The sequence below is a fragment of the Acomys russatus genome, chromosome 24 (assembly GCF_903995435.1).
Source record: "Acomys russatus chromosome 24, mAcoRus1.1, whole genome shotgun sequence".
In the NCBI taxonomy this organism is placed as follows: Eukaryota; Metazoa; Chordata; class Mammalia; order Rodentia; family Muridae; genus Acomys; species Acomys russatus.
In genome coordinates, this window is record NC_067160.1 from 1781815 (window position 1) to 1809719 (window position 27905).

At 38.5% G+C, this 27905-nt stretch overlaps 3 protein-coding genes across 3 annotated transcripts; 1 reads left to right on the forward strand and 2 right to left on the reverse strand.

Moving 5' to 3' along the window:
* Positions 1–1920: 1920 nt before the first annotated feature.
* Positions 1921–2874, reverse strand: LOC127207622 (olfactory receptor 1020). Its single transcript, XM_051167052.1, has one exon. The coding sequence runs from the start codon at positions 2872–2874 to the stop codon at positions 1921–1923; it is 954 nt and encodes a 317-aa protein (XP_051023009.1).
* Positions 2875–14265: 11391 nt separating this feature from the next.
* LOC127207508 (olfactory receptor 1019) lies at positions 14266–15198 on the forward strand. Its single transcript, XM_051166949.1, has one exon. The coding sequence runs from the start codon at positions 14266–14268 to the stop codon at positions 15196–15198; it is 933 nt and encodes a 310-aa protein (XP_051022906.1).
* Positions 15199–22525: 7327 nt separating this feature from the next.
* On the reverse strand, positions 22526–23461 carry LOC127207262 (putative olfactory receptor 2B8). The gene has a single exon (XM_051166641.1). The coding sequence runs from the start codon at positions 23459–23461 to the stop codon at positions 22526–22528; it is 936 nt and encodes a 311-aa protein (XP_051022598.1).
* Between the last annotated feature and the right edge of the window lie 4444 nt (positions 23462–27905).

Sequence of the window (27905 nt, forward strand, 5' to 3'; positions counted from 1 at the left end):
TTGCATTTATAGTCTCTCTCTCTCTCTCTCTCTCTCTCTCTCTCTCTCTCTCTCTCTCTCTCTCTCTCTCTCTCTCTCTCTGTTGCTGTCTCTCTCTGTGTCTCTGTCTCTGTCTCTGTCACTCTCTGTGTCTCTGTCTCTGTCTCTGTCTCTCTGTCTCTCTCTGTGTGTGTGTGTGTGTGTGTGTGTGTGTGTTGAGAGAGAATTTTTAATTAGCATTAAAGCAACCAGAACAGCAGAGCTCTCTAACTCATAAGTGCAGGTCGGCAGGTATGCTAGCCCAAGGTCCCAGATGATAAGTCACAAAGAATGCGGAGCTAGGAGACAAAGGCCTATTGAGTGTTCCAGGGACCGGCTGGCCATAAAAGATAGGGAGGGTACACAAGGACGAGTTCCTGAGAGAAACAGGTACCGGACATGGTCAAGTGAGTAATGAGCCAAGACCCCTCATCCGATCTTATGGTGTTTGCTTAATCCCCTCTTAAGGCCCACACACAATGTTCCAGGTTTGAGTTTAACCAGATGTGTAGTTAGCTCAGGTAAACATCTACCCACAGGTTCTGAGAAAAACAGGAACCAAGGACTGTTCCCGTGTAATTAAGTCTGACCTTACCCCAGATCTGCTTACACAATTTGCTGATGTTCGAAACAACCAATCCTGTGTGGCCGCGCCAAAACTTCCCACTCCCCATGACCTTTTTTCATATAAACCCCAAGCCCCTGGGCTTCTGGGTAGACCCCTCTGTCACCTATGTGAGATACATGTCGACCCGGAGCTCCACCAATAAACTGCCTCATGTGTTTACAGCAAGACGGTCATTTGTGTGTTTTTGGGTGCGTGCCATCCCGAGGCTTGAGTGAAGGTCTCCCTTCAGAGGTCTTTCAGTGTGTGTGTGTGTGTGTGTGTGTGTGTGTGTGTGCAGGCTTAGGCATGTCCCAAGAAATTTGTAGGTAAACAGAGTTCAACCAGAGGGAGTTTTTTCTTTTAGTCATGGGAGTTAAGGAGATCACAATCAGGCTACAAAGGAAGTACCTTTAGCAGCTGAGCTATCTCACCAGACCCAATATTCTATATTTCTCCGGTCCTCATTAGCCAACACCTCACAAGGCACACTTCATACTTGGCACAGGAACTTTTGTTTAATAAGTCATGGCTTTCAGGAGCAGTATCACCCATCACTTCAAAACCGCCCCCTCCACCTCTTGTAACCTAGAGATTTTTAAATAGTTTACGATGTAGTATGTTTTCATATCACTATTTTTTCAAAGTGGCTAAAGTTGGCTTCTCTCTCATTTCTTACTTGTATTTGTGAGATTATAACACAACTACATTTCTCTATGCCCTCTCCTTCCCGTAGACCTCTCCTATCACTTTGCAGGTTTGCGATCTCTTCTCCACTGTTATCGAGTTCATGTATGTGCATCTTATCACGTTTTCTTACACCGTTTGCTCTAGGTAACTCTTCTCCCTCTTCTTCCTCATTCTTGCTTAACCTTTCCATTCCAGTGGCCCTCTCTGTTTCATATCACCTATCTTCTTCTATCCACCATGAATTCAGGCCTCCTTCACCCCAGTAGTCCTCTGCTTTGAGAAGAAGAGATAATTGTATAGTAGATGTCATAAACTTAACATAAGGAGACGGTTTCTAATCACAGCTAAGGATCCCATGAGGTGTAGCCCTTTTGGTCTACATTCTAGGCCAGAATTATCCTTACTTATTGAGTTAATGCCATCAACAGATATGAAATTCAAGACAGGTTTATAAAGCAGGCCTTTTTTTTTTAAAAATAACATGCATAATGAGCAATCAGGCCCTTAGAGATAAGCTTTAAAGATATAGTTTTTAAAATCACTGGTCATTATTGTTGGAAGAGAAGGAATATGATATCCTGCATAACACAAGGATGGAGAGGATAGCCTTATGAAACATGTTTCTGGAAGATTTTCTTCACTGCTTCTTTCACGTCTTTATTTTTTAAGCTGTAGATGAGAGGATTAAGCATGGGAATCACTACTGTGTAAAACACAGAGACAACCTTGTCCTGTTCCATCGAGTAGCTAGAAGTAGGTCTCAAGTACATGAAGAGAATTGTTCCAAAGAAGATGGTGACAGCCATGAGGTGAGAGGCACAGGTGGAGAAGGCTTTGTGTCTTCCTTCTGCAGAAGGCATCTTCAGTATGGCGATGAGGATGCACAGGTAGGAAATGAGAATAATCAGAACACAGCTGATGACATTGAAACTGGAGAAAGCCATGATCACAATGCCATTAATGCGAGTGTCAGAACAGGAGAGTTTGAGCAGGGGTGGTGTGTCGCAGTAGAAATGGTTGATCTTATTGGATCCACAAAAGGACAATCTGAAAGTCATCCCTGTGTGGATGGCTGCATTGCCAAACCCTGCTAGGAATGAGGTAGTCACCAACATGAAGCAAATTCTCCCAGACATGAGAATTGGGTACCGCAAGGGACTCCAGATGGCTGCATAGCGGTCATATGCCATCATGGCTAGCAGGAAGCATTCAGTTCCCAAGAAGGAGCCAAAGAAGAAGAACTGGGCAGCACACCCAATGAAAGAAATGCCCTTATCCTCAGCCATGAGGTTCACCAGCATCTTAAGGGTGACAGAAGAAGAGTAAGAGGCATCCACAAAGGAAAGGCTGCTGAGAAAGAAGTACATAGGTGTGTGAAGACAGCGGTCAATCTTAATCAGGGCCATCATGCCCAAGTTACCCACCAGCGTCAGTATGTAGATGATCAGAAACAATGCAAAGAGGACACCTTGCAGGTCTGGATTGTCTGAGAGGCCCAAGAGGATAAATTCTGTCACTTCTGTGTCATTTTTACCTTGAACTCTTTTTGCATTTCTGACCATATTGCTGCAATATAAGATTTGTTAGACCATTGAATTAATGTAGGTGAATGTAGAGTAGAGATGATACAAATATTAACAAATTTAACAATGATAGCACAAGTACACACTTACAGATTTTTGGTACTTCTTACAGAATACTGAAATATTAAGAAAATAGTTAAAAGTATACCCTGGAACTGATATCAACTTAAAACCCTTATGTCTGAATCCTGAGTGCTGCCTCCTAAGGATCTTAATCAGATATATTATCTGTTGACTTTAACTGAACTTGTCTTTTACTATTTGTTGTGATATACTTGTCTCTATTGTTAATGATAAAGAAAATTATAAATACTTATGTCCAGTACATACAACTGAAGAAATACAGCACATGTTACTTAAATTACTCACTTATTTATCTCAGTATATATTGCACCTACTTTTATCATTCTTACAAGTTACCAAAGTCTATGAACTATGACACAGAGCTGAGTATTCATCCATCTCTTCTTTTATGTCTTTGACCACAACTTCTCTCTCTCTCTGTTGCTTTATCTGTCTACTACTCTGCTTTACTGTTTCCTGTGTTGCTTTAGCTCCCCCAACCCACTCCAAGGTTCACCACATCTCTCCACTCCTCCCCTAAGTTTTATGTGGCTTCAAGCAACTATTTTTACTTCTTTAAAACTTGACTTTGCATCTGGATAGGTTAAAAATGCTGAGGGGCAGGAAACTGGAGATAATGGCTCAGTTAAGAGCACTTGACTGCTCTTCCGGAAGTCCTGAGGTCAATTCTCAGAAATCACATGGTGGCTCACAGCCATCTGTATTGGGATCTGATTGCCTTCTCTGATATTCATGAAGACAGAAGACAGAGCACTAATACATAAAATAAATGAATAAATAAATATTTTTAAAATGCTGTAGGAATTCAAATAAGATTACATAATCAAAACAGTGTTGATAGGATAAAGCACTCAACCATGTTCACTATTTCTATCTCTTACAGTTCAGGCTACAGCAGCTAAACTCATATCAATAGTACTTGACTACTAATTGCAATGAACCACCACACCTTCCCATAAGAGAAAAATCTGTGTTCCCTGTTCGTACCACCTCCACAACATGAAAATAACAGCACCGCACAGAAACTCCCAGCACACTGCCCTGTGAAGAACAGTACCTAGGTCTATCAGCACAGGAACTTCTTTGCCAAGCTGAAAGTCAAGAAATCAACACCCACAGCAAGTAAACTAACCTTTGTGCCTTCATGTTTTGTACAATAAAACTATATAATTTTAAAAAACATTAAATAATGGATAAAGAAATTGTGATACATTTACACAATGAAATACTACTCAGCTATTAAAAATAAGCAAATCTAGAAATCTGCAGCCATATGCATGGAACTAGGAAAGATCATCCTGAGTGAGATAACCCAGACTCAGAAAGACATGCATGTTGTATATTCACTTATAAGCAGGTATTAGCCACATGATACAGGATAACCACAGGACAATAGACAAACCAAAAGAATCTAAATAACAAGGAGGACCCTAGGGAGGATGCTTGATTCTCATTCAGAAGGGGAAATAGAACAGACACTGGAAGCTGCTGAAGAGAAGGAACAGCATGGGAGCCTACCATAGAGGTCCTCTGAAAGACTCCACCCAGCGGGGATCAAAGCAGATGCTGAGACTCACAGCCAAACTTTGGGGTGAAGCACAAGGAGTCTTATGGAAGAGTTGGGGGATAGAGGGGCCTGGAGAGAACAGGAGCTCTACAAGGAGACCAGTGGAGCCATCAAATCTGGGTAGTGGGGGGAGGGGGCAATGGGGTGCTGCCGAGACTGAAGCAGCCAAGGACCATGCATAGTTAGGATCTATATCCCCCGCTCAGATGTAGCCAATAGGAAGCACGGTCTCCTTGGGAGTCCCGTATTATGGGGTGTAGCGGCTATTTCTGACACGGATTCTGGTGCCCACTTGTTGATCACGTCCCTCTGGTGGGGCCAGGCTACAGAGGAAGAGGATTCAGACAGTCCAGATGAGACTTGACAGGCTGGGGTCAGATAGGGAAGGAGGGGCTCCCTCTTTCAGAGGACTGTGTGAGGGGGAAGGGGTCATGACAGGGGAAGGTGGGACCAGGAGGGGACAAGGGAGGGAGCTGTAAGCAGGATGTGAAGTGAACAAATTAAAAATTAAAAATAATTAAAATGTAGTGCAAATAAAGTGCCTCAGAAGTGCTAGCAATTATGAGTAGAAAGTAATTATCAGTAAAAGACAGCAAATATTTCAATGTACCAAACATGTTTTTAATCATTTCTGTGCTCTATAAGGCCTGTGTTATATCTTTGCATTATTTTTTTTTAAATGCCTATAGGGTAAGCAGAGAGCAAATGCAAGATACAAATAAATTACCGGCTAATAGTCACAGAGCTACCTCAATGGAGTATAAATTTATATTCAAATCTCACTTAGAAATCATTTACAATAACTCCATAAATGATGATGTGAGCACTGGTACACAGCACTCCGTTCACACTGCTGAATTCACTAAGTTACAGTGAAAAGTCACAAGTCAGCTGGGGTTGATGCTCAGTGGTAAAGCAATGACCTAATGTGTGAGGTCTGGGTCGACCTTAATTGATGCCCCAAAATATCATATCTTCTCCCAAGGAAGTATGATTTCATATATTCATAAAAATGTGATCTGTCTTTCATCTTTATTTGTGAATCATGTTTTTCTGTCTTGTATCATTCTTTTCTTATGTAGATATTTCCTGTGTCTAAATCAGAACTCGGGACCCTCCTGCACTTCCACTGCATGGCTGGAATTCCAGGGGTGACCCACCAAGCCTAACATCCCGCCTCTATTCTCACAAAGGCGTGTCCTGTTTATCTGCAATATGCTTCCCACTTTGCTGTGATTTTGCTGTCAACCCCACTGCACAGACAATATGCCATGTCTGTGCATATCTGAAAGAAAATAAAAGAACTGTAATTTTCCTAACATACTTACTGCATTTAAAATGGCAAAACAAGTGTATATGGGAGGGCTTGGAGGAAAGAAAATGAATGGAAATGATATAATTTTATTACAATCTCAAAAGCAAAATGAAGAAAATAAAACCAAATTTTTAAAAGGGTCGTGTAATCATATTACTTACAGCTATTTATCCTTATTCTCACAGCTACAAATGTCTGAGCAATAAAAATAAGTGTAGAGTTATTTTAACACACTTTATTCATCCCTTGGCGCTTTTGGAATTTTGAGTCAGGAAATTAATTGCAGGATGACATTTGTTTCAGATTAGTCCTCTAAACAAACAGAATATTTAAAGTATCCTCCTTACCTTACATAACTACTTGACCTCTTCTGATCCTGATGTGTCTGTTCTATGCCTAAATTCACAAGCAGGCGATCTTCAGTGAGAAAACACTTCCTGACCTTCCTGATGGAGCTATCAAAACTCTTGACTCCACACACACACACACACACACACACACAAAAGAAATTAAGACTTTTTTCACATTTCCTTAAAAATGAACATTCCAACACATTATATTGCAATGAAGTTCCTGACAAAGGAGCTATTTGTCATTGTGGTTCAGCTGTGTGTGTTCTGAAGTTACCAGAGACTTCAGAACACATTGGATGGTATTCACACGCATTTTAAGTAGGATGTGGTTCTTATTCATGGTCTCTGGGGACCGATTCTCTCATGTGACATCCATGCAATCTATGCGTTTTCTCCTTGACATTAAGAAAATATCAAGTCTCCTTTGTATTTTCTTTTGTTTGTTTCTCTCTTACAAACCCAAATCCTGTTGGAGAATGCTCTTTGAGTACTACCATCCTAAACACTATTTTACATTCTTCCTCTGTCTCCTCCAAAAGCTGGAGGCATGTCTGCTTGGAAAACTGAGTTGACAAAACTGGGGTTTAGTCCTATCTCCAGTACCACTTTACACAAGAGAGCCATGTACACACAAGTAGTCTGGTCATTGGATAAAAATTAGGGGCAAAATAGAGGAAGCACTGGACAATTGAGACACTCAGGGTTCTTTTGAGGGATGGTATCTCTGTTTTATGTTTCAGTGACTATGTGACTTTGAATATGTCCTAGGTTTTTCTTAGTAATGTCATTTCTAATGACGTTGGAGATAAATATAATGAGTGTAAGTTTCTGTGTCTCATACATAGAGATAATCAATAAATAAGATTACACACACAATTATACAATAGTTATACAATTATACAAACTTGTGAAGGAGTTGGGGACAAAAGAGGTATTGGAAGGGTAAATAAAGGGGTGAAAAAGATGTAAATATATTAAGGTATGAGAGTCTCCAAAATATTAAAATAAAATAATTCTTTCACCCTTATATACTTTTTATATGCATATCTAAATTATGCATAAACACAATTATTAAAATGCAGGATGATGATGACATGGACACTGAAGCCATATTGTATAGTGTAAAAGTATCTTTAATTCATCTCTGTAGTTGTCATTTAAGAGGCTTACTGCCTCCATCTGCTAACCTAGGCCTAGTCCGGGGAGCTTCTAACTCCATATAATTCTATCTAGGCCTAGAATTTTTCAGCCTCTGATTCTGCTGAGTAAGATCACCCTTTTTAGCTTTTTCTGAACTCTGCCTGCATGATTCGTGTCAGCTATTCCGGCTCAAACTCCAATCCAAGCTAACTGAGTTCCTCTAGCTTCTCTCGGTTTCTCACCAAATTGCTCTGCTTGGCCTCAAACTAACTCTAGAAATATGTTCTAATCTTCTTGATCTACCATGGTGCATGCAAGAGGAAGAGCAAGACAGCTCTAGAACTCATAGGCTGTGGCCTACTGGTTAACAAAACCACGATGGGTGTGTCTTGGAGAGTCATAACCTCGTGAACCACGTGTCCTGAGGACTTCATGCTGTTATGGAGCATAACTCTGCTTGTTACTTTTGCGGTCCTTATAATCCCCTCTACAAGTGAATTCTGTGAGTATTATGAAGGGGGCTTCCAGCCCTTCACTGGGCAGTATCATTGGCATACGCAAGGACAATGCTTGATTTCTTTCAGGTGTTGCTGCTGGAGCAGATTAATGATTTAACCACCACCACCAGTAGCCTAGGCTTTAAGGTCAACAATTAATAAATGGGACCTCATGAGGCTGAGAAGCTTCTGTAAGGCAGGAGACACTGTCAACAGAACAAAGCGACAGCCTACAGACTGGGAAAAGATCTTCACCAACCCTACATCTGACAAAGCGATAATATCCAAAATATATAAAGAACTCAAGAAATTAAACACCACCAAAGTAAATAACCCAATTAAGGGAAAAAAATGAAATGGGGCTCAGAATTAAACAGAGAATTCTCAACAGAGGAATATTGAATGGCTGAGAAACACTTAAAGAAATGCTCAACTCTTTAGTTGTCGTCAAAGAAATGTAAATCATAACGACTCTGAGGTTCCATCTTACACCCATCAGAATGGCTAAGATCAAAAATTCAAGTGACACCACATGCTGGCCAGGATGTGGAGAAAGAGGAAAACAATCTCCAAATGAAGACTGTTAACAATGATCATTACCCTTAGAAAGAATTTGGAAAAACAGATTCTTCAACAAAGTTAGGTAAAGATGTTTTTGCTAGTGGCTCTAATGTAGAAAGTCTTAGGGAAAAATAGATTGTTTAGCAAAGTAAGGTTTGTTTTTACTATTGTCCCTGATGCAGGAAATCTTAGGGGACAATTGAAGTTAAGAGAAAGTACATCTTACTGGTAAAGCTAGAGACTTTTTGATATTAGCAAAGCAGGAACAATGGCCCATAGCAACATTGGCTGAAGTGCCTCTTTCAAGGTGGGCGGGTTACTGAGATGATGATTGGTTTCCTTATTCTATTTTTCTGCCCTCAGCTTCCTGATACGATTCAATAAAACATATTAATGAGTAGATGAGCTGCTTTAGGACTTAAAGTTGAAATGGCTGATTATTTTTTATTTAGGGTTTAGATTTATGATTCTTTTAAGGTCTTTATAAGATGATTTCTTAAGATAATTGATTTCTTCTTTGTAATCACAAATTTCAGCCTGCCAATAAAGAAAAGCTGGCTGAGAAATTCCTTCACTTGCTAATACTCTGTTAATACATGACAAGTTACTTATGTACAAATGTATGTAGGGTCTTAGAAATAACTTGTTAATCATGTTTGTTCCTCACCCATAATTTGTATAACATTTGATCATGTGAAGGTATTGGGGAACATGATTTTCTTACATATATCCATTGTAATTATTTTTTTTATAGAGAGATTGAATACGAACACATTGTGATATTTGTACTGTTTGAAATATTTTCTTGGGATATATAAACTGTGAGAATAAGGAGAAGGAGGAGGAGAAGAAAACGGATAAGAATAAGGATAAGGATGAAAATAAGAGGATGATGATAATAATAATAATAATAATAATAATAATAATAATAATAATCAGCTTGTTGAAATCTACCTGCTGGAGTCTGTCTTACTTTGTTGTCTAGTGTAAGTGTGTGTGTGGGTGCGCGCACGTGCATGCATGTGTGTGTGTTTCTTTTCTCTTCTTCTTTCCCTTTATTTTTTAGACACTTGTCACCATCAGTGAAAGCCCCTGCTAGGAGCCATCAGCCCTAGCCCCAGCTTGCCACCATGAGTGGAAGCTTTTGCCAGCCTGGAAGTTTGCCTTTAGGGAAAGTTTATAGGGTCACCGGGCAGCCAGCCACAGGATTCATGTCCCAGCTCAGTTTTCCCCAGCTGATGTTGAAGTTGGACTTTGATACGGCTCCTTCTCACTCTCTGGCTCATTGCCATCACCTGTGTCTAGCTTCTTCCTCTTCAATGTCTCTTTGCAGAACTGTCCTGTTAAAAACTGCCCCTGAACTCCATGAACTGAACTGCCACAATCTCAACTCCACTGCACTGCCTCTCAAGTCACTCACTCAACCTAACCGCCTGAGCAGAACTCAGAGATCTGCATGCCTCTGCTTGCTGAGTGCTGGGATTAAAGCTATGTACATCACCATGCCTGGACCTAAGCTTTTCTTTACCTGACTTGTTCTATACCAGACTGGCCCTGATCTCAGAGATCTGCTTGCCTCTGTCTCATGGGATTAAATGCATTCCTGTATTCCAACAAGAGTGAAATGAAATGATGAAATCAAATTAAATATAAAAATAAATTAAATGAGATGGCATTTGGTGTTTGCAATAGATCATTATTACAGTGTCGTATCTTCAAATAAACCTGAGCATTTTTTAAATCATTAATCTCAAAGGATAAGGAAAGCACAATTCCTTAGGGGATGACACTTATGCATATCTCTGAGTCTCTAATGAATGCAGAAAATCATTTCATAATGTTTCCTCTGGGAAACAATGTGTGACTCTGAGAATTAAATACCTCCCAAACACAGACACAACAGCAGTGTGAACAAGTGGCTCTGAAACAAAGGCGAGGGGGAAATCACAGCCTTTCAATTAATTGCACAATATTTGTTCAACAAGACCCACCTAAGAAGAGGAAGGCTTTATTCTGCAACTAACAGTCAAAAACAGGTCAGCTATCTGTTGGGACAGGACGGGGAAAGGATGGGATCTGCTTAGGGAAGTTTCACATTGACTAGTGCTCTTCTGAGTACTGGCTCTTCTTGGCACCAAATCCTTACACCACATTTCAACAGCAACAAGATGTGGGCCTGCTCTTAACTTCTAGCTGTTATTAGTGGTTAGAATTTAGGAAAATAACAGAATTAAAGGTCTTCTGCTCCCCCACATTCAGAGGTAGATCAGAAGTCTACACGGAAAGGAGCAGTTCACAGAAAACCATTGCAAAGGCTTTAGTGGCGTCTCCAGATTCTTTATTCATGTTCTTTTCCAGAAACTTCTACTTCAGATGAAGTATATTAACCTAAAATGTATTTGTGTGGCATTTATTTGATCAGGCTGATGCTGTATCTAGGCTTTCCTTAAATAATTCTACTGTGGCTAACAATGTAATCAACTTTTTTTTTTATTCAATCTGATACTTCCACTTCTTCATTGGAGTTGGACATTCATTTCTTAAGCCTAAAAGGAAACATCTATAAATGAACATATATATGTATATGTATATACATATAAATGTACATATATATGCTCTCTTAATTTGCCTTAGCAAAGCTGAGTCAGATATTAGAGCCTACTTTCTACTCATTTTTAAACTTAACTGAGTTGCCTTAGAGTTAAAATACCCTTTCCTTAGCAGGGAAGACAGCAGGTGATGTGCCACCATTCTGAAATAAGCATTGAATACATTTTGAAGACTTATGAGTATGATTTTATACTGAATTAGAATTAATCCTAGCACACAATCTCAAATGCATTCAATACTCAACATAAAAAATCTTTGCAACCAGCACTTTAGGTATAGTCTAACAATATTGTTTTTGGTTTTTTTTTTTTTGGTTTTTTTTTTTTTTTGTTTTTATTAATTTATTCTTGTTACATCTCAATGTTTATCCCATCCCTTGTATCCTCCCATTCCTCCCTCCCATTTTCCCATTATTCCCCTCCCCTATGACTGTTCCTGAGGGGGATTACGTCCCCCTATATATTCTCATAGGGTATCAAGTCTCTTCTTGGCTACCTGCTGTCCTTCCTCTGAGTGCCACCAGGTCTCCCCCTCCAGGGGACATGGTCAAATGTGAGGCACCAGAGTACGTGAGAAAGTCGTATTGTTAAGTTAGACATTTTTACTCCCATTTAATAAGTGAAAACCCATCAGAACAGATACTGTTCTGGGTACTGGTAGCAGTAAATGGTACCCCTTCTCTGTCCACAAGACAAGAGAACAAACAGGATGCTTTGTGGTGAGTGGAGCATTGTTTCATATCCTGTTCTCTTCGAACAAAATCTTAAATCTATAAGGAAACAGGGACGTCCTTCTAATCACATGTTCAACTGAGTGGCACAGCCAGGTGGCGGTCTCAGCTGAACTCATTACAAAGTATCTCTTACTCCTATAATTGCTACAGCTCGCTGCCATGCCTGCAATTCAGAAACAGTGTCTGGAGCTGGGTCTTTATCCACAAAAGTATAAAATTGAATTTTTTTCTTTCAATAAAATTAGTTCCTCTCTTGATGAAGAGAAGTGACATCTTAACAACAAACTATTTTTTCATGTGCATAAATACATATAAGAGTAGACACATACTTGTCACAGTTCATGCATGAATGTGAAAGAACATCCTCAGGCATTGGTCGCCGCCTTCCACCTCCTTCAAAACAAGGTCTCTCTTTACTGCTCTGCATTTCACACATCAGATTAAGCATTTCATGAGCTGCAGATGACTCACGTATCTAGCTCTCAGCCGTCCGGGAAACACTGAGACTGCATACATGTGTTACTGTGCTCAGCTTTGCATGAGTCCTGAAGATTCCGATCCTCCCTTTTGTGTGGAAACCATTTTACCATGGAGCTAAATCTAAAGTGGTGGTTTTTTTTTTTTTTCTTCTTATAGCTGCTACTAATGGATTGTTTTTAAATTTCTATATATGGCATCAAGGGTAAGAAATGAACACAACCAAGAAAATCAGCCAATATACAACCTTGAAAATCCATTCAATGTTGCTATTACCTAAGAAGGCTGTCCTATGAAATAACACATGCATTCATATGTAGTAATGAAGCAAGATGTCATCTAATGTGCTTTTGTTTTCTTGATTTTTTAGACAGCTACAGTGAAGAGTAATTGACACAAAATACACTTGAAGGACATTAAATTCAGTATATGTATGTATGTATGTGTATGCATACACACACACACACACACACACACACACATATATATATATATCTATATATATATATATCAAGCAATCATACAACTGCTTTTCATCACTATTGATTATTCTATAATTTTCTACATTTTTGTAAATGGGGATAATTCAAGGTGTCTACTTTTTATGTCTTTGTTCTCTGAGTAGTATTACTTTTGTACTCAGTCTTTATAGTAAATATACCAATAACTTTATCTTTTCTTTTTAATTGAGTAGGGTTGTACCATGTGACCACAGTGTAGTCTATAAAACTTGTCCCCTATGCATGGGCACTTAATCTGTTTATATTTTTTGTGGATTGTTTATAAAATCACTTTTCACAGGTTTATTTTTATAAGAGACTAAGTACTTGTACACTTAAATTTTTACTAACAATGATAAAAACTTTAATTTTACTACTTCCACTTCAACACATGTATATCACCCAAAGTCCAATCATTTTCATATGTATTTATCAATATTTCACTGCTGTTTAATTTATATACACCTAATAATATTTGACTATTTTCTAAATATTAAATTATTTAAAACCAATTACAAAGTTCTGTGTAATCAGGAATGGCATAATTTTCTAATCATGTTGTTTTCAATCTTATGGCAGATTTTAAATATATTTTCAATTATTGGTGTGTGTGGGCATTTGTGTATGAGCATAAGTGGGTGAGCATGCACATGCCCATGTGAGTGCAGGTTCGTACAAGGGTCAAGAGAAGGCGTGAAATCTACAGGACCTAGAACTACAGGTGTTTGTGAGACTCCTGATACCGGTTCTAGGAACTAAACTAAAACCCTCTGTGATATCAACAAATACTCTTAACAGCTGACCCAGTTTCCTGACCCTCAATTAGAATAATACTTTTAGAAAAAGAAATTTTATGCTCTAAAAATGAAAAGCACTGAATGGGCACACATTCTACTTCTCTCCTCAGGGTTATGTACACACATCACCTACTTCTAAATTACCTTCTACTCTGTCTTGTTTGATTTTATTTGGTTTAGTTTGCCCACTGGCCTTAATCACACAGGTGAATGGACAGACATCTAACTGAGGAAAGAAATGACACATCACGAATGGCTATCCCTGTGTTTTATTTCAGGAAGAGAGAAGAACACCAAACCAATCTTTGTTGCTAGAGAATACAGCAACAAACCAGGTCAAAACTCAGGTGTTGTGTGGGTCTAAAGGACATCAACTTATGAAGGCCACTGAACAGGCAGAACTTTCCCTATCATGAAGCTCAACATCTCCCGTGTATTTGAACATCTGGAAGTGGCACAAAACCTTGACCAAAGTCATGTGAGCCACTGTAATAGTCACTGACTGAATTGAGTAAGTGGATAAAGCTTTGAGTATCATCCAGACAACGCCATCTTCTTTTACTATAAAAAAAAAAAAAAAACCTACAACATCACGACCACATAATTGTTTAAGTGTATTGTTAGTATTTTAAGTGGTAGAAAATTTACTAAGCTCACTAATTAACTAACACACACACACACACACACACACACACACACACACACACACACAGACACACACACACTGCTTAGAGAAATGGATAAAGAAAATCACTCAGTTGTAACTGAGTTTATCTTTATGGGCATCACTCAAGACCCTCAGCTGCAGATCATCTTTTTTGTGGTCTTCCTCATTGTCTACCTGCTCAATGTGGTAGGGAATGTTGGCATGATCATCCTGATCATAACAGACAATCAGCTTCACACCCCCATGTACTTTTTCCTCTGCAACCTTTCCTTTGTTGATCTGGGCTACTCTTCAGCCATTGCTCCCAGGATGCTGGCTGATTTTCTAAGGAAGCACAAAGTTATCTCTTTCTCCAGTTGTGCCACCCAATTTGCTTTCTTTGTAGGTTTTGTGGATGCTGAGTGCTATGTCCTGGCTGCCATAGCCTATGACCGCTTTGTGGCCATCTGCAGACCTCTGCACTATAGCACTCTCATGTCCAAGAAAGTCTGCTTGGCTCTGATGCTTGGCTCTTACCTGGCTGGCCTAGTGAGTTTAGTAGCCCACACTTCCCTCACTTTCAGCCTCAGTTACTGTGGTTCCAATATCATCAACCATTTCTTCTGTGAAATTCCGCCACTCTTGGCTCTCTCGTGCTCAGATACCTACATTAGTGAGATACTGCTATTCAGTTTGTGTGGCTTCATTGAGTTCAGCACCATCCTTATCATCTTCATCTCCTATGCCTTTATCCTCATTGCAATCATCAGGATGAGGTCAGCTGAAGGCCGTCTGAAGGCTTTTTCCACCTGTGGGTCTCACCTGACTGGTGTCACCCTCTTCTATGGCACAGTCATGTTCATGTACCTGAGGCCAACATCCAGCTACTCACTGGACCAAGACAAATGGGCGTCTGTGTTTTACACCATTGTCATTCCCATGCTGAACCCCTTGATCTACAGTTTGCGGAACAAGGATGTGAAAGCTGCTTTCAAAAAGCTGATTGGAAAGAAATCTCAGTAATTGAAGGAAATTAGTATCTGAATCTCCAGAGGTAAATAAAAGATAAAGAAGGACATTGTAAGGATATATCTAATGTAAAATGTCACCCGAGTTGCCATCTCCTTACTGAAAAAAGAAAATCTCAAACTTGGAAGAGTTTTCTAGACCCATTTGCAATCTGACTCTCCTCAAGTTCCCACAGCAACTATGAGAGGTGGAAATTATCTCATTTTACAGATAATAAAAGTAAAGCAAAAGTCAACAAACTTGTGAAAATTAACAGAATATAAAACTGATCCAAGAGCCACACTTCCCATGGCAAACCATGGGGTTATAAATTATCTAGAAAACAACACACATACAGATTCTGTGACTTGTTAGCTCTGTAACCTTGGTCAGGTTATTTGATATCTCTAAGACCTAGTTTACCTTTTGGCATTGAACTTTTTTAATGTGGTTTGAGAATTCTATATCTTCATGTAGTATGATCTGATCAAATTCACTCCCCTCTTCTCCCCTCCAATACCTTCCCAATTGCCTGCTCTGCTTGTGCCTCCAACATTCATATACAGTTTTTTTTAATTACTAAGTCTACTTAGTGATGCTACATATGCAGTGATGTAGGACCATCTACTAGGGCATGGGAAGCCTCTGAGGAGCTGCTTTCCTAAAGAACACCTTCCCTCCTTCCCCCAGCAGCCATTAATTGCCAAGAGCTCCTGATCGGGGAGTGTGACTTTATACCCTGCTGTCCTCATCACTGCTGGGATTCTGTCTGGCTTGATGCTGTGCATGATTTGAATGCACAGTCACAGCCACTGTGAATCCATCTGTGCGTTAGTCCTTCTATAGACCACAAACAGTGTTTCACTACAGACACTCACTACTTCTGAATCTTGGAATCGTTCTGCTTTGTTCTGAGACAATCCCCAAGGCTTGCAGAGCGTGGGTATCTAGACAACAGCACATTGGGCTGTTCAGCTCTAAATTGGAAAAAGTAAAACGTTATAAGGCTCATATATCATCCTTTACTAGTTTTTCATCGCAAAGAAATGCTTAATAAGCATCGATTACTTATACTCTTTTTGATTTGTAAGTCGCCGACCTCTATGTGTGATAATAAACTGAAGATGGACTTTTTTCTTTTTGTGCTGCAGTTGCAGGAGAAAGTATTTCCATAAAGCTATAAGCACAATAAAATTGTGGATATAAATTCAATCATCACAGTTTTGATACCAGCTCTGTCAGTTAAATCTTCTGTTATTTATGTACTTCAGTTTCTATATCAATAAAAATAATACCGTATTTATATTTCATTTACACTATCAGTCTGCATAATTAATAGGTCAATACATTCCTTATGTTTGAAAGGACTGAGATCTTTTTCACCTATTGAACTATTTTAAAATAATCATGAAAATGGTATATATATCAATCATATTCTCCATAATAGGTTGTACAATTTATAATCACTGTTATTTTTTATGAGTCACCATGCGGTTCCTGGGAATTGAACTCATGACCTCTGGAAGAGCAGTCAGTGCTCTTAACTGCTGAGCCATCTCTCCAGCCTAATCATTGGCATTTTTAATCAAAAAAGAGTTTATATCATTTCCTTAATAGCAATAAGCCAAAGTAGAATGAAGTGGGTTTGAGTAGATACATCAAAGTGACATAAAGTTGAGATTCAATAGCACTTGCCCTAAACGTGAACAGTATGACCTCAGGTAAGAATGTTTCAGACAATTTATAGGTAAGATTGATGGAAAATATAAGGTGCACACTTAACTTTATAGCATTTATCCTCCTAGGGAAATGCAATAAATATAGAAAATTAATGATAAATATTAAGAAAGAATCACAAAGTTCTACATTGATTCACAAAATAACAATACATTTTTCCAGAGATGAGAAAAATATTATAAAGGATAAGGCATTTGAGTCATGTTCAAAGCTTGAGCCAAAAAGTTGAAGAGAAGAAAATGAGTCAGGGAATTTATAGTAGCCAGATGAGGTACAACGTTGGAAACAGTTGTTTGGGCTGAATGTGGTGGTGAGAGCTTCATGGTGAAGCTGAAGTGCACCTTCTTTATCTGGTAAGATTTAAAGACATGGAATTCATCCCTTCAAAAGAAAGGAGTAAATATCTTGTGCATAGTAGAGAATAGAGTCGGTGTTCTCTGAAATCATGTCACGTCCACTGTTACTCCTCTCTACCCTCCACAAGTCTGTGTTTCATGGGGCTGTATTGGAACAGGAAATTTTTGCTTTGCATAAATTCTTGCTTATTCCAGCCCCTGTTTTCCAAGCTCTACAAATCCACTTGTAGATCCACACAAGTTCTATCCTAGGGAAATACAATAAATGCAAATATCTTTTATGACAGGAAAAATAATGATAAAATATAAAGAATCACGAAGTTTTACATTTATTTACAAAATAACTGTGCATTTTTCCATGGTTGAGATAAATATTATGAAGGACAGGGCATTTTAGCCACCTTCAAAGCTTGAGCCAAAAGGCTATCAAATATTGCACATCTGTCATCTCTTCTTCATACACTATTCCTAGACTCACCACCCTCCAGGACAATTTTATCTGTAACTAAATGAGAACTGGCTAAGGCCAATTCTCTTGAAGAAAGTTACCCCTCTTAATGAAGACGGTTTTGGTTGTCACCAGTCGTTCTGGAGAAAATAATAAATGTTTTCTCTCTCTCTCTCTCTCTCTCTCTCTCTCTCTCTCTCTCTCTCTCTCCCTCTCTCTCTCTCTCTCTCTCTCACTGATACATCTGGGAAGCTGAAATCTAACAATGTTTAAGTAATTACATATTAATAAATGGTAACACTCCAATGTGCCTCAAAAGAGTTGTGCATATAATTCTACAACAAATTGAAACATCTGTACTTTAACACAAGGAAAGTAAGAAATATAAAGGGAGGATTAAAAACTGGGAAACTGGGGCGGAACTGTCAGATGAGCTCAGCTAGCATCTCAGGGGCCGAACTACGCGCTGAGCTGAGCTTGGGTCTCAGGTGCCGAACTGCACGCCGAGTCCAGTTTGGGTCTCAGGACACAAGCCAAGCACCAAGTTGCGCTTGGGTCACGGAGCCCAAACCGTGTGGCGTGCCCTAAATCCTGCCCAGAGTCCCCTCTCCTGCAGCAACTCCAACCGGCCACCACACCAATCACCTCCAATGGACAGGACATTCTCCACAGTTGAGTGGAGAGTGGGGTATGACTTTCACACATACTCTGGTGCCTCATATTTGACCACGTCCCCTGGATGGGGAGACCAGGTGGCACTCAGAGGAGGGATAGCAGGCTACCAAGAAGAGACTTGATACTCTATGAGCATATACAGGGGGAGGAGGTCTCCCTCAATCACATTCATAGGGGAGGGGAGTAGGGGGAAAATGGGAAGGAGGGAGGAATGGGAGGATACAAGGGAGGGGATAACCATTGAGATGTAATATGAATAAATTAATAAAATAAAATTTTAAAAACCTGGGAAACATTAATTATGCACCAAAGATTCGTAAATATATGAATAGCTATGCCTCTTTTGAAACAGAAGAGAGCCAATGTTATCCAGGCCAAATTCTCAGACTAGAAAAGCATATGAACTCCCAAAGGAATATGAGCAACTCAGCTTCTTTATTTTCTAAGTGAGACTAATGTGTTCTGTGGTAATCTTTGCAACTTAGCAGTGGTTCAACATTTATTGATTGATTGATCAATTGTGTGATATTGATTGATTATGCTAGAAACTGAGCTCTGAGCTGTGTATAGTAGTGCCACAGCACCAAACTGCCTCATCTGCTCACATAGCTCACTTCATGAAACGGTGAAAGTGGAGTTAGGGAGAAATAATTGTTCTTATGGCCGTGTTCTTAGCTTATGACAAATAGATATATTTATCACAGAAATATATTAGCATAAATAATATCTCATGTTATCAAACCAAAGTTAGATTCTTGAAATTATACTTTTGGTTTTTTCTTAAAAATAGCCTCCTAAAATGTACAGTAATACTGATCAACTAAAGTCTGGAAGAAATATAGTTAGTTCATGACAACAGCCTATATTTTGTTAATACTAGATCTTGTGAAAGTAATCCATTTTCACAAACACAGAATAACATTTTTTTCAGTCTCATATAGAATTGGGGGTAATAAAATGAGACAAAAATAAAGGGAGACTATTAAATCAGGAAAGAGGGCTAAAGAGGAGGATAAGAATCAGCAACAGAGGGAGTGAATTTAGAGGTACACAACGAAGCCCATCAATTTGTACAATCAGTAATAGTTAATAAAAATAAATGTGTGTAAAGTATAAAGTAAATAAACAAGTAAAATATAAATATTTTAAACACTTAACAGCTTTGAATTCTTTATATTTCATATCTATGCAGTCTTTGTGTTAAAAAGGTCACACATGACGAAATTACACATTTGGAAACTTGATGTAGTGAAGGATCAAGCTTCTATCATGTTTTTCAGTTTTAAAACAAGTCCCTTTCCATGCACTGCCAATGTATAGTGGGTAGACTTACTCATATACCATTTCTAAAATATTCCATTTCTCTTTCATATCAGAAGAAGCAAACCTAAGAGGGACAAAACATTTGCTTGGCAAGACCTTGATGAGATCTAGTGTATATCTCTGTGTGCCTAGATTACTTTGCTTACTGTACTGTACTGAATCATAAATTGCTGGATACGTAAAAAAAAAAAACTAATAAGAAATGAATATGTTACGGATAGATTCAATGTGAGAAAAATAATTGCTTTCAGTTGTTTATCCACTGGCTTTGGGCCAAGAATCTGCCTTTGCAATGTTTGTGGACATTCAACTCAGGGCTTTTAGATTTAGGAGGCAACCATTTTTCATTACTTAAAAAAGAAAACTTTCCAAACTGTACCTATTATTGGCAATTTTTATTTTCTTTTTTAAATTACTATAGTTGTTTCTAAATTATCAACAGTCGAATAATCATATTTGTCTTATTTTGTGATATTTGAAAGAATTTCAAATATCATCCTATCCTTTCAACAACTTATTCTGAAGAAAATTTTTCAAGCATGTGTACTTCTAGACCTGATTTTATATTGAGAAAATATATATTGATTTGCAAGGCAAATACTAAGCATTAAAGCTACATGTTATGGTGACGACTTACGGCATCAGGGCTGTCTTTTGCTGCCTTTTACCTTCAATTAGGTAGAAGAAATGTTTGTATTATATGTGTTACATATTACTGAAAAATGAATTTCAATCCTTTGCTTTTAGTCTAAAGTGCTCATTATGTGGTGAGCTCACTGCTCACCATACCAGGTTGTCCGTGGCCTAGCAGCTCGCTGCCTGCTTGACACCTCTGGCTGTTCTTCTCATTGGTTCCCTTTACTGTGCTTTTTCTTACTCTATGTCTGCTGAGATAACTGGTCTATTCCACCATCCTGGAATGCTTCCTCCTGGTACTTATGTGAAGCTCAGAGGAGCACACCTATTGTTATATGTCAATATCTCTGATAGTTACTTTCTCAATATTGTAGTCATTCCTATCTACATTGTAAGTAAATTATATATCAGTACATATAATAATTTGTGTGTTAAAAATAATTGTGGGGGCTGGAGAGATGGCTCAGAGGGTAAGAGCACTGACTGCTGTTCCAGAGGTCCTGAGTTCAATTCCCAGCAACCACATGGTGGCTCACAACCATCTATGGTGAGATCTGGTGCCCTCTTCTGGCACACAGGCATATATACAGGCAAAACAGCTGTATACATAATAAATAAATCTTTAAAAAATAATAATAATAATTGTGAAAATGTTTATTTTATCTAATATTATATCAAATTATCACTCAATAATAGATTACAAAGGAATAGAGTCATACATTAGTCTAACATATAATGCATGTATATATATATTTTTTTTTTCTATTAAAAATAGATTTTTTTGAACCACACCTGGTGGCACATACCTATAACCCAGCACTCAGGGAGACAGAATCAGATGCACCTCTGAGAGTTTGAGGCCAGCCTGATCTACAAAGTGAGTCCAGGACATCCAAGGCTACAAAGAGAAACCCTGACTAGAAAAGTAAAAAAAAAAAAAAAAGAAAGAAAGAAAGAAAGAAAGAAAGACAAAGAAAACAGAAAGTAGTTTTTTACAATATATTCTGACTACTGTTGCCCCTCCTCCAGTCCTCCTAGTTCTTCTCTGCCCCCCCCCATCTCTGTCTCTCATTACAAAACAAACAGACACCTAAGGAATAATAGTAAGAAATGAAATAAAACAAAACCAAGCAAGTCAGAATAGGACAAATCAGGTGAAAGAGCCAACAAAAAAGCATAAGAAACGCATAGATGCTGAAAACCACGTTTTCACACACTGGAGTCCCACAAAATGCAAAAGTAGAAGCTGTAATAATATCATATTATATCATGAGTAAAGAACTTCAAAAGAGGCTGATGAATTCTATTTATGTTTGTTATTTACTGCTGGCCATGGAGCCCACCCTTGAGAGGGGTTTGTTTCCCTGGTGAGGCTCCCTTGGGGGGAAAAGCCTATTTTTTTTGTTTGCATGTGGCTATCTATCGGAAGAGCTTTGGGGTTAGGTGTGGGAGCATGGGTCTCCCTCTTCTCTCAACTCTAGGACCCCAATTAGTGCAGTCTTCCGCAGGCCCCATGCGTGCTGCGCGGTGCCTCTGAGTGCACAACTTCATGGGTAGTGCCGTGTTTGCGTGGCCTTCCTTCCTTCGTGTCCTCCATTCTTTCTGGCTCTCACACTCTTCTTACCACCTCCTCTTCTGCAAAATTTCTTGAGGTTTTGGGGACGGGATGGAGACATCTCATTAAGCAAGGCTATATGTGACGAGATTAACATGAAGTCTGAACCCAAATGTAGAAGATGGAGACCTATCTCCAGGGAGACCGTAAGACTATCAAAACTGTGCAGTTTACATTAAAAAAGACTGAACCTGAAACCGTACATGTGTTGAGAATTGACACTTCTCTTATCAAAGTTATTTACATTATCTAGGCAGAGGCACGTTTCATCTTGCTGATGATTTCAATTAAGTCATTTTACAGTGTGATTAAGAAGACAGAACTCTACCAGCAAAACGCATTCCTTCAATAAAGACAATTGTTTTGACACATTAAAGAACTACTATGTACTTGGAAGAAAGATTTTTTCCCTCTGTTGCTGTAAATGGATTTGTGCATTTGTTAAGAAAGACAGTGCAACAGGTGATGGTCTAAATATCTTTTACTCTCTTTTCAAAATTAGCTGATAATTATCTTAAATTAGCAATTGAGCTCATGGCCACTTCATGAATTTTATGTGTTCTGTTTTGTCATAGCTCTCCTCAGAGACCCTTTAACATCCTGGTTCCTTAAACTGTAGATTAATGGATTGAGCATAGGTGTCACTACAGTGTAGAACACTGCAATGACCTTACCACCAGCCCTGGAGGATTTTGACTGGGGTCTCATGTACATAAAGATGGCAGTTCCATAGAATAAGGTCACAACTGTCAGATGGGAGGCACAGGTGGACAGAGCCTTATGCCTCCCTGAGGATGACCTCATCCTGAGAACAGAACAAAGGACCCGGGCGTAGGAAACAATAATAAGGAGGAAAGGAATGAAGACGATGATGATGCTGAATACAAACACCACTAGCTCAGTGAGTGAGGTGTCAGTACAAGCCAGCCTCAGAACTGAGGGAACCTCACAGAAAAAGTGATTCAGGACATTTGGTCCACAATAGGGCAAACTCAAGGTGAGAATGTTGATAACCATGGAGCTCAGGAAACTGCTGGACCAAGAAATGGCTGCCAGTTGGACACAGGTGTTTTGGTCCATAATAACAGTGTAATGAAGAGGGTGACAAATGGCTACATATCTGTCATAAGCCATGACCCCAAGAAGAACACATTCAATCATTCCAAAGGAGAGCGAGAAGTACATCTGAGTAGCACAGCTGGCAAACGGGATAGTCTTCTTACTCCCCACCATGTTGGAAAGCATCTGTGGGACATTGGTAGATGTGTAGCAGATGTCCAAAAAGGACAGGTTCGTGAGGAAGAAGTACATGGGGGTCTGCAGGCGAGGTTCTATCTGGATAATAGTGATGATGATGACATTGCCCACCACTGACAATATATAGAAAAGCAAGAAAACAAAAAAGAGAACCAGCTGTGTCTTGGGATCAGATGACAGCCCCAGAAATACAAACTCAGTCACAGTAAAATTTACTTTTCTTTGATCCATCTTTTCAGGCTACCTTTCTTTCCTAGAACCAGGCAACTGACCTGAGAAGCAAACGTCCAGTTGAGCAGTATTATACAACAGAGATTTAAGAAAATAGATAATGATCTTTGTCTTGGATGAGATCCTGGGTGTTTGAACTTTAGTGCAATTGAGAAACTGTCCTTCAGTTTCCAGAGAGGACCTTCAGATGATACTGCAACGCTCAATTCATAGTCCAATACAGTTGATCAGAAATTGCCTTTTCTAAAATACAATTTCATTTTGCCAGTCAATAATCACCCCATGTTCCAGTCATTCTCCAAAACCTTTGTCACAAATCACCAACTTCAAGAAAGGTATGGTTGAGGTGACACACACCCTTTAATCTCAGAACTCAAGAGACTGGAGCAAGCATATCTCTGAGTTCAAGGCCAGCCTGGCCTACAGAGCAAGTTCTAGGGTATCCAGGCCTACAGGCCTATGCTGAGAAACCAAACTTTGCCTCAAAAAAAAAAAAAGAATCTGGAGGGGAACATCAGCCATAGAGACAGTAGTGAAGGCCTCTACTCTGTGGACTGCCTCCTATTCAGCAAATAAAACTAAACCAAGGTTGCAGCATGTGCCACACCAGAGCCACCGTGATATGCCTTACACTGCATAGCCACCCTCACTCCCAGAACAATATGCACTGAAGCCAGGTAAAGCAGGCATGAGGCTCATAAGCAACTAAGACCTGGCACTCCTCACTCCCCACTTTCATGCTGTATGGTATGGGATGGCCTCATGTTTACATAATAATAATAATTTAATGAGAATTTTAAGGTTTAAAGAAAATAATATCTGAAGAACTTTATGCAACATATAGGAATCGATCTTTAAACATATCTAATGCTAGTGATACTGACAAAACATGATGATGCTACATTTATCTTGAATTCATAACCATTGTAAATGAACAGCTTTACTGAAAATTGTTTAAACGTGTTAAAGTTAGAAGGAGGTTTTACTGAGAGTTCCTTAGGCTCTTTACTCTTTTATTTGCCTGAAAGATATGCACAGTGTTATACATCCCTCGCCTTCTTCCAGCCCATTTAAAAGGAGCAACCTAGAAATATATGACATAGCAAATAAGTCTTAAGCACAGACACAAACATTCACCCATCAATTTCTCCAATCTGTTTTCATTTTCTCATATTCTTTTTTGTTGTTGTTAGTTCTTCCTTTCAATATTGTTGTGACACTCACTTTGTACCATGGGATGTCTGTACACTAATGGCTGTAATAAATACTCTTGATTCTCTAAATGAATGTGTTGCTCATGGAAAGCTGCAAAGAATGAAGTTTCCTGGTGCCAGAGGAAGTGGGACATCTGCTCAAAAAGTCTCTTCACAAGAAATAATTATTTATATATATAAAGTAATATATATATATTTGTAAGTCATGAAATGAACATAGCTTGAAAAACACCCTTTTGCATGCAGTGCTCTTTTATTTTTTTAAGGTTTTCTGAGACAGGGTTTCTTTTCTCTGTATAACAGTCCTGGCTGTCCTGGACCAGGCTGGCCTCGAACTCACAGTGATCCACCTGACTCTGCCTCCTGAGTGCTGGGACTGGAGGTGTATGCCACCATGCCCGGCATGCATGCAGTGTTCTTTAGAGACATTTAAATACATTACACATGTAGTTAAGTAAATGTTTTAGGTTAAATAGTCACATAAGATGATGTTAAATTATTTAGACTAAGAAGTCTAGGAACTAAATCAAGGGTAGACTTAGAAAAAGCTAAGTTGTAGGTTTTTCTTTTCATCTTAAGCAACAGTAGAAGCAGGGAGTAACAGAGACTTCCACGTTGTTTAGCAGATCCTCCAAACAGCATTTAGATTTTCTATTATGAACAAGAAACGTGAGTTTGATTTTTAGAAGTGACCATAATGGTAAGAGTTGGTATCCATCCTTTCTCCAATAATTTAGATTTCTCTATCTGTAACAAGATGACAATACATAATCAGAAAAGTGGATGCCCAGGGGTGCAGAACTCTAGAGGTCTGCTTTCCAAAACCTTTTTCTACATGCCTGAATCCTTTATTCGTTGGTTGAGGGGACTTGCACACTCTTATCACCAGTTGAGCTCATCTGTAGAACAAGACAAAAATACTATTGAGTTTATATATTTGATATGGCAGATAAATTAGATGACGCATGAAAACATGAAGCAAAAGCATTGCTCCTAATTGTTCAATGCATAAAATCATCATAACATCATTATGTCACATTATTCATAGTAAAGAGCTATTATATATAAGAAAAAGAATTATTGACAATCCTAAAATTATGAAGGAAGAATCGCCTTTGATACAGGAAGCATTTTAGTATGATTGGAATTTATTTGATTTTACTACTTATTAATAATCTGAAATTATTTCAGTAATTACAAAATATTTGTGGGAAGCTCCTACAATACATGTCTATAGCAACATCAATATCACCTTGAACTATTAAAATTGTATAAAAATTTATAGTTCCACATCTGTTAATATGTGTGTTCACAAAACTGAGTAGCTATAAAGGACATTAATTTTGGATAGCCTTCTATACATTCTATATTTCAATTTTTCAACTAACAGGATAATGTCTTAATTCCTTTGGGTGTACACAATTGCTGCAAAGAGCATCTATAGTCACCCAATGTCTGCAACTGCTAAAATTATCTATAAACTCTGCAATTGTGGAAATATTCAAGATATAAGCACTTGATACCCTATGAGCATATACAGGGGGAGGTAATCCCTCTCAGGAACAGTCATAGGGGAGGGCAATAATGGGAAAATGGGGGTGGGGTGGGGAGGGAGGAATGGGAGGATACAAGGGATGGGATAAACATTGAGATGTAACAAGAATAAATGAATAAAAAAAAAAAGATATAAGCCAACTCTGTTCCTATCTGAACACAGCTGTGTCTTACTTACAAAGGGAAGTGGAGAGGTAGTTTTAGAAATCAACATAAAAGCCAAAGTATGAAGAAATTCACAAAAATAAGTATGAAGTTTCAGGAGATTCCTATGTAATTCCTTGTAGATCTCATGTAGGCATCACTATCAATGTTTATATTTAGTTAACTATATAACCTTAATTTGCTTCATAGGGCTATGTCTACCATTGCTAATTACATCTTCAGACACACTATGTCTTTCCTAAAGTATGCATGACTTCCTTCTTGCAATAACCAAGTCTTTGCTGTTAAAGCATGCCAGATCTACTCTTTGGATCAATCTCTCTCTCTCTCTCTCTCTCTCTCTCTCTCTCTCTCTCTCTCTCTCTCTCTCTCTCTCTCTCTCTCTCTCCCTCTCTCTCTCTCTCTCTCTCTCTCCCTCTCTCTCTCTCTCTCTCTCTCTCTCTCTCTCTCTCTCTCTCTCTCTGTGTGTGTGTGTGTGTGTGTGTGTGTGTGCGCGCGCGCGTGCATGTGTGGGTACCCAGCAGTGTTTAGCTTTGTTTTTCTGAGAGTCCTTTCATGTTTGCTTATGTCCCTCCAGTCCATCAATGAGCACTATTAAATGCTTCTAAACTACAAAGGATCCTCACTTTTTCCTCCATTCATCTTTCAACAACAAAATGTCTGAATATTTTTACAATATGCTAGGAAAGTCTGGTGCAGTGTCATAACTTCAATAACTTAATGTCCTATTCATATATAGACCACATGAACTGAATATCTCTCCTGATGTAATCAAATTGTTTATCATTTACATTGGATTTGTAGATTTGGTAGAAAACAGGGATAGTGTTGGTTTTGAGTAACTACTTCTTCCCAGGGATAATTTTGGAAAATAATATATTGTAAGAACTAAAGAAATAAGTTCTGGCAAAGAAAGAGAGGAATATGAATATGAACCTAACACTTTATAGTGCAAGTGTGATTATTCTTGTCACATAATAAGTGACATCTATGTCAGCATTAATTTATGAAATAATATAGGTGTCACTGCAGAGCATATCTAGCCTGGCATTTAACATGGATTCTATAATCACAGAAATTAGAATTTTGTAAGTGCTCCAAGTTCTTTTTGTGATTGTTTGTTTAAAGACAGTATCTCATGTGACTCTCCTTGCACATCATGTGTATCTGAGGTTGGTGCTAAGCCTGTGATCCACCTCGCTCCATCTCTCAAGTGTCTGTGTTTATAGGGATGTACTATCACACCCAGATTATTAAAATCTGAATTAGATACAATTATATTAGTAGTATTTAAGATATTGTTGTAAAGGCATTTAAAGCCTACTTTAGCTTATATAAGACCTGCTGCCAAAATATATGCTTTCATTCCAGAGGTCATCAGTTCTTCAGAAATAAAATATTATGGGATAACAATTTAGATATAATATGAATAAATTAATAAAATATATTTTAAAAGAAATAAATTTTATATAAAACTTATATTTATAAATAAAAGAATTGTTCTAAGGACT

Excerpts from the sequence above, each read along its gene's own strand:
- LOC127207508 (XM_051166949.1), top strand. The coding sequence starts at position 14,266 with ATGGATAAAGAAAATCACTCAGTTGTAACTGAGTTTATCTTTATGGGC.
- LOC127207622 (XM_051167052.1), bottom strand. The coding sequence starts at position 2,874 with ATGGTCAGAAATGCAAAAAGAGTTCAAGGTAAAAATGACACAGAAGTG.
- LOC127207262 (XM_051166641.1), bottom strand. The coding sequence starts at position 23,461 with ATGGATCAAAGAAAAGTAAATTTTACTGTGACTGAGTTTGTATTTCTG.